This window comes from Lampris incognitus, chromosome 16 (genome assembly GCF_029633865.1).
Source record: "Lampris incognitus isolate fLamInc1 chromosome 16, fLamInc1.hap2, whole genome shotgun sequence".
NCBI classification, from domain to species: Eukaryota; Metazoa; Chordata; class Actinopteri; order Lampriformes; family Lampridae; genus Lampris; species Lampris incognitus.
The window spans coordinates 44,306,653-44,314,589 of record NC_079226.1 but is presented as its reverse complement, the minus strand read 5'-3'; the positions used below and the strand labels follow the sequence as shown (position 1 = coordinate 44,314,589).

The 7,937-nt window shown below is 43.3% G+C and overlaps 1 protein-coding gene across 1 annotated transcript in view; it reads right to left on the bottom strand.

Moving 5' to 3' along the window:
• Nucleotides 1–1,430: 1,430 nt before the first annotated feature.
• Nucleotides 1,431–7,937, bottom strand: part of gabrb1 (gamma-aminobutyric acid type A receptor subunit beta1) — a 79,195-nt gene continuing 72,688 nt past the window's right edge. Inside the window, exons 5-6 of the mRNA XM_056295535.1 lie at nt 2,725–2,972; nt 1,431–1,772 (exon numbers count right to left, since the gene is read on the bottom strand). Of these exons, the coding sequence (XP_056151510.1) occupies nt 1,431–1,772; nt 2,725–2,972 (590 nt within the window). The remainder of the gene's footprint in view (nt 1,773–2,724; nt 2,973–7,937) is intronic.

Here is a 7,937-nt window from a genome sequence, read left to right as displayed (position 1 = left end):
ACAGACACTGGCTGTCCAGTCTGAGTTACACCTCAAGTTCCCAGAATACCCACAGCATGTATTATCAGGGCTTGAAATTTTAAAATATGGTTTCGAAAGCGTGGTGACATCATTGGTCATTCCTTACCTGATTTCTTTTAAAGAAAATTACATTTTACATGCTCACAGACACTGTGAGAATATTGTAGATACAAATTTGAACAATTTTAGGTTTTGTTAGATTAGTCAAGTTCTAATTAACAACTATCCTGTACTTACCTTAAATGCAATGATTGTTCGTAAGCATACAGTATAATTATAATACATAGTGGCTCATCTGAACCCTGCAAAGCTTTTTACATAAAATAGGAAAGAAAGCAGACTGTTTTACAGTGCAAAAAGCAGGTAATTATACATGCATTCAGCATAAACCAAAGCCATCAGGTCGATCATGAACAGTGTAGCCTGCTCTTCTGCTCCCACAATACTGTCCTGTCAGAAGACAGCTTTGCCTTCAGTGAAATCTGCCTACACACGAATAAACTTGCATTAAGATGAACTTACAGAAGATTACCATATTAGAATTGAATTAAAAAAAATCCTGTTATGTCATCAAACAAGATTTCATCACCAGAAACTGCTAGCGCCACAAAATCAGTTTTATAGATACATATACTTCTAGTGAACTCAGACCTCATTCACACATGGTTGGGTATCATTTGGAACTGTATAGACGTAACCTTTACTGACTGCTTCAGTACTAAACTTACCGCTTTGCTGAATCTTCTCCCTGCTCTTCAGCAGAGTCCAATGGGGCAAACATTTAAGCCTTCAAAAACCATGAAATATTGTCTTTTCCAAGGTCTGGGTTCAAAAAAAGTATATGTATCCTTTCAGTGAAATGTTTTCTTACCCACTGGTTTTTCTCTAGAAATGTATCTTGTAAGCAAATAAAAGTTGTGTTCAGTCCACATGCAGAGTTAGATAAAATAAGGTAAGAAAAGGAGATTCAATAAATAAAATATCATTGCCTTTAGAATTGATGGAGTCACCAAACTCAATTTGGCACAAAGTTCAGACAGCTGAGAGTCCGCACCTTGACTGTGTCTTAAATCCCATACTAATCTTCTCTACTTCTAGTTTGTATGGATGGATACAGCAGAAAGTGCAGAAAGTGAGAGAATTTCTTAAATTATATTTTATACGCCTCCATGTTTATATATATATATGTATATATATATATATATATGTGTGTGTGTGTGTGTGTGTGTGTATATATGTGTGTGTGTGTGTTGTATTTACATTGAAAAGACAACGCCTACAACTCTCTTCATCCTACAACAGATTTATACAAACGGGCTGAATGGAATACCCCTCCATTGTTCTCACTGTACAAGACTCAGCTAGCTAGCTAGCTAGCTAGCTAAACAAAGCACTGATGGCAGGATACCCTAGTGGACATAATAAAGCCAGTAGACCAGGTTGAAGAAGGTGAAAGTGATTGGAAAGATGACACGGGACCATTTGTCAATGGCATTGACATCAGTAAGGTCAGGGATCTTGACTTTGAGCTGTGACGCCCTCCTTCTCAAGCGACCCTTCTTATGGGCCATGGGACGGTCAATGGCTGGTCGACCATACAGGTCTCGGCTAGTCATGGGCTTGCGGTACTGTATGCTTGCGCTGTCATAAGAAAACATGGTGGCACGGGGGTCATTGAGAGCCCCGATCATATCTGCCCCACTCATCTCATTGGTCAGGTTGGTCAGAAGGATGTTGCCATGGGCATCGACCTAAGGAATGATTTCATCAGTTTACATTGATTTAATTTTGCAGCAAAGATCCAACAGCCTGCCAAAGTTGATACATCATTCACCAACAGTATTTCCTAAACTTACTCAAATTCATTTTATGCAAATAATTCTGACCGTCATATTTAAATGATCATAATCTCAATTTCTGAAATTACTTATTTGGTGAAGTTGAGAATTTCAGCTGTCGTCTTCTCATTGGACAGAAAACTTAACAGTTACAGCTGACTGGTGCTAGAATGCTGTGGTTTTCTCCAGCAGTTACTCTGACTCATTTATGATAACAATTTACAAAAGTGATTTGCAGACTTTTGTGGTATAATTTGCCTGTATTATATCTTACATATTTATAATAAAATCCCTTCAAAATAAAGTCAAGTTCTAACCAGCATCTGTCCCGTACTTACCTTAAATGCAATGATTGTCTTCAAGCATATTAATATTCATAACAAATTGGCTCAACTCAGCCTTGCAAAACAATTATAGGAGAGAAAAAGTAGACTTTGTTTCAAAGTACAAAAAGCAGCTAAGTGCACATGCCCTCCATGCAGACCTATCATACGATTCATGAGGAGCAGCGCAGCTTGCTCTGCAGTTTGCAGAAGATCATCAGTGACCATTTTCTCCTCAGGAATAAACAGTGAAGGGGGACTCAAATGAGAATTAACATAACATGGAATTTAACCCATTATCCTGGACGTTAACTGATGAGGTTTCACACAATGACTGCTCAAGATCAATTTAAACCAAATGAACTGTTTTTGTTGCAATCATGACAATGAGCATTAATTAGCAGTCTTTTACAGATTAGAAAGCTAGGTGACCGATTACTTAATGTTGCTTAAGGAACTTTAGCAGTTTTCATTTTATAATCCTGATGCAAGTTCTGAGCTCTATACCTAAGAGTGCTACAACACCCGTATCCCACCTGTACTTTGCTGCTTTCCAATCTGCTCTTGTTTTCATTGTTGGTCTTAGCAGCTTTTTCTGCCACCTTCTTCTGCAAGTGAGGGCCTCGTCCAAAAAAGATGTAGTTGACAAAGGCATACTCCAGCAAGGCCAGGAACACAAAGACAAAACAGCCCATGAGGTAAATATCAATGGCCTTGACGTATGGGATCTTGGGTAGAGTCTCCCTCAGGTGGGTATTGATGGTGGTCATGGTTAGCACCGTGGTTATACCTAAAAAGAAGGGGAAAAGAAGTTATTGGGTGCTCCAGGTGCCATTAATTCTACAACCACACAAACATGCAATGAAGTACCTAGCAGTTTTACAAGTTAATTGATATAGGATCCAACAATAACCTGCAGTAGTACAAAAAAGTATATTTTCCTATATAGTGCATCTGATGTATGTACAAGCTAGATTGCTGTGGCTACTCATAATTCTTGTTAAATCTACCGGAGTACTTGTAATGAAGCAGTTGCACTATCACTCAACTCTGAGAAACAGACTTGACTTGTTTAATGGGAGACCAACGGATATTAGGAGGCGGCACAGTGGCGCAGTGGTTAGCACTGTTGCCTCACAGCAAGAGGGTCCTGGGTTCAAACCCTGGGGTTGTCCAACCTTGGGGTCATCCCAGGTTGTCGTCTGTGTGGAGTTTGCATGTTCTCCCCGTGTCTGCGGTGGGTTTCCTCCAGGTGCTCCGGTTTCCTCCCACCATCAAAAAGACATGTGTGTTAGAGTTAGTGCTCCTGTCTGTGCCCCTGACCGAGGCATGGCAAGACAAACTGCAGTTGGTCCCCGGGCGCTGCACGATGGCTGTCCATGGCTCCTAGCTACACCGCTAGCATGGGTTAAATGCAGAGCAGAATTTCCCTACGGGGATCAATGAAGGATCTCAAATCTCTCCTTATAAACATGGGAATGAACGGGCCATGACTGTGATGTGCCACACTTGCATCAATAATTCAGCCTCTTCCAGAGACTAACCTCATCGTCGCTGCACTATATCCCCTCTGCTGCCAAAGGAAGACTAATGATTATTAGTCTTAATAGTCTTCATAACAGTAGTTATAACCACTGTTCAGACTCCAGTACTGTTCTGAGAATCATCAGCCCACGGACCAAATATGACAGTGCTCAATACTGCCAAGGTCTTCAGCAGTCAGCTGGTCTCTTTCTTTGGTGTACACCAGTGTTTTCCAACCCGGTCCTCAAGGAAGCCCTGTCCTGCAGATTTTCTTTGCAACCCTGAATAGGTAATTGTTTGTAGTTATTCAACAAATCAGCAATTAATTTTGTCAGATGTTGCACACCTTGCATAATTAAGTGCTGTGAGATGATCAGTTGAGTAAGTACAAGCAGGGCTACCTATGCAGGGTTACAATGAAAATCTGCAGGATAGGGGGTCCTTGAGGACCGGGTTGGAAAACGCTGGTGTACACTGTAGGCCATTCTCACCTTCCTTTTTTAGATATTTTATGTCAGACACAAAGCAAAAGAGTGGCACATGCTGAAACACTGTGCATATTTTTATGGTGCAATTAGAATATTCCAATTACAATATTCCAATTACAATATTCCAAAGGCTTTCCAGCCCTTGCCAACTGTTTTTTTGGGGGGTTTTTTGTGTTTGATTGGTAAAGATTTGGAGTATTGATGTAGCCGTTACATATACAGTAGGTTATAGTGTTTCCTCTGGGTGGTGCAACAGCAATGTCATGGCACAAGTGTTTCCTCTGGGTGGTGCTGCAGCATGTCATGGCAGAAGTGTTTCCTCTGGGTGGTGCTCCAGCATGTCATGGCAGAAGTGTTTCCTCTGGGTGGTGCTCCAGCATGTCATGGCACAAGTGTTTCCTCTGGGTGGTGCTGCAGCATGTCATGGCAGAAGTGTTGCCTCTGGGTGGTGCTCCAGCATGTCATGGCAGAAGTGTTGCCTCTGGGTGGTGCTCCAGCATGTCATGGCACAAGTGTTGCCTCTGGGTGGTGCTCCAGTATGTCATGGCACAAGTGTTTCCTCTGGGTGGTGCTGCAGCATGTCATGGCAGAAGTGTTGCCTCTGGGTGGTGCTCCAGCATGTCATGGCAGAAGTGTTGCCTCTGGGTGGTGCTCCAGCATGTCATGGCACAAGTGTTGCCTCTGGGTGGTGCTCCAGCATGTCATGGCACAAGTGTTTCCTCTGGGTGGTGCTCCAGCATGTCATGGCAGAAGTGTTGCCTCTGGGTGGTGCTCCAGCATGTCATGGCAGAAGTGTTGCCTCTGGGTGGTGCTCCAGCATGTCATGGCACAAGTGTTGCCTCTGGGTGGTGCTCCAGCATGTCATGGCACAAGTGTTGCCTCTGGGTGGTGCTCCAGCATGTCATGGCAGAAGTGTTTCCTCTGGGTGTAGCCGTTACATATACAGTAGGTTATAGCTATGTAGAGAAGTCATAAAGTGAGTGAATTATTACTGCCAAGGCTTAATCATGTATAATGTGAGGTAGATTCATTTTCAACACTGATGTCAGATCAAATATTTCTATCCGAAGCTAAATTTCTCCCATAACCTTGTGTGTGTTCTTTGTTGGACTGCTCAGCTCAGGGGGTGCAGGTGCTCATGTTCACTGTACCTCTACGATGAACGTAAACCACCCTCAGCATCCTTTGGGAACGAACGTAAACTTTTGTTCACTGCTCAGCAGCCGAACACAGCGCATTCCCAAAACGGTCCGGTTTTCCAACGAATTCTCCAGATCCAGTTAGAGAAGTCCACCGGATGTCTACATGTCCAAAATTTCTTATCCAAAAGCAACAATCCATGTGCTGCTCAGTCGGAGAAAGTACTCAGTTAAAGTAGTATACATTTTAACACAAACGAGGACTGAATGATACGTGGTTGATGAGCACACGGACTACACAGATGCTATCAGAGTAAGCACAGCCACAGCGTGAGTAGCCTACACGTGGGACGTGTTTAAGGTACTGGGTGGTGCTCCAGCATGTCATGGCAGAAGTGGTTCCTCTGGGTGGTGCTCCAGCATGTCATGGCAGAAGTGTTTCCTCTGGGTGGTGCTCCAGGATGTCATGGCAGAAGTGTTTCCTCTGGGTGGTGCTCCAGCATGTCATGGCAGAAGTGTTTCCTCTGGGTGGTGCTCCAGCATGTCATGGCACAAGCGTTTCCTCTGGGTGGTGCTCCAGCATGTCATGGCAGAAGTGTTTCCTCTGGGTGGTGCTCCAGGATGTCATGGCAGAAGTGTTTCCTCTGGGTGGTGCTCCAGGATGTCATGGCAGAAGTGTTTCCTCTGGGTGGTGCTCCAGCATGTCATGGCAGAAGTGTTTCCTCTGGGTGGTGCTCCAGCATGTCATGGCACAAGCGTTTCCTCTGGGTGGTGCTCCAGCATGTCATGGCAGAAGTGTTTCCTCTGGGTGGTGCTCCAGCATGTCATGGCAGAAGCGTTTCCTCTGGGTGGTGCTCCAGCATGTCATGGCAGAAGTGTTTCCTCTGGGTGGTGCTCCAGAGATGTCATGGCAGAAGTGTTTCCTCTGGGTGGTGCTCCAGCATGTCATGGCAGAAGTGTTTCCTCTGGGTGGTGCTCCAGCATGTCATGGCAGAAGTGTTTCCTCTGGGTGGTGCTCCAGCATGTCATGGCAGAAGTGTTTCCTCTGGGTGGTGCTCCAGCATGTCATGGCAGAAGCGTTTCCTCTAGGTGGTGCTCCAGCATGTCATGGCAGAAGGGTTTCCTCTAGGTGGTGCTCCAGCATGTCATGGCACAAGTGTTTCCTCTGCTGTACCTGAGTGAATCTTCTAAACATGATGTTTGTTGGCAATATTTGGATTTGGCTGCAGTTTTTGAAGTCTTTAGAAGTCCTTGGTAAATTAAATATCTATAATTGTGAGTGTAGACACACACTCACACACACACACACACACACACACACACACACACACACACACACACACACACTGCAGTATTTGACTGAACTGGAGTTTTAAAGGCCCACTTTAGCAAAAATTGCCCCAATACAATAAAACCTATGTCGCCATTGAGTCTATAATTACTGTATGTGGCAGTTGTAGTACCAACCTGTATACATATATATTTTATAATATTTGCATTGGAAAATATGGCACATGAGAAAATGAGAATAGGAAACCAGGTCCGCGTCACAGTGAGAGTGACAGTTAAAGCATGGCTTCATGGTAATAGTCAGTGTACTGTGCATCTTAATGAAACAAACCAAACCAAGCCATATGTTCTGCCTTGTTAAAGGGCTTTTCATATTATACAGAACAGAGAAAAGCAAAACAAAACAAAGTAAACTAGGGACAAGTAAATAAGTGAATTAACGAATTAACTGAGGGGGGATTCTGTCAATCAGAGGACAGAGATTGAAGAGAGTTGAAGAACATCAAAAAAGATGACCATTTATTATAGAACTTATCAGAATTAGCTCTCGGGGAATACGTAATCTAGTCTAGCTTTAGACAGGACATGATGTCACAGAGCCACTGAATGCTGGAGGGAGCTTTGAGTTTGGTGAAGAAGATGGCGTCTTTCCAGTAAGAAAGTCAAAGCTAGCATATCTGAATGCTTGGAGGTACTATGTTGGTTGCAGTTTTATGTCAGCCCAAACATGTGTAGTGATCGAAAGTGTTTTTGACAAAGTATGGAAGTAGTTCTACCAAAAACAAGATGATAAAAGACAAGAATAGAACATATGGGCCAGATTGTAGGATGAAGCATGGCATTTGTCACAACTGTCAGTAATATTTGGATAAATTTGTAGCTTTGGAAAAGTTGATCCTAAACGATACCTTGAACTGTGCGAGTGTGAGATGAGCACAAGTTGAGCTCGTGTGAATTTTGTTAAGAGCACTGTCCCACCAGTTCTCCTCCAGATTCACACCAGGTCACGCTCCCAGGCAGCCTTGACTTTGGTAGCTGGTGAACTGTCATAGGGCGGGAGTTGGTTATAATCCTTTGACATGAGTGACTTTTGAAGGGGGGTCGGAGCTGAGAAACTCATCCCATAGTTGAGCCGGCGGTGGGGAGGGAAAGTTGAAGACAAAGATTTAACGCAGTGTCCAATTTGAAAATACCAAAAGAGATGAGAATGTGGGAAATGAAATTCTCTTGATATATTTGCAAAGCTACAAAAAATGCCATCCTTATACAGGGCTTTAAAAATTTCAGACCTTTATCATGCCATACAGAAGAAGT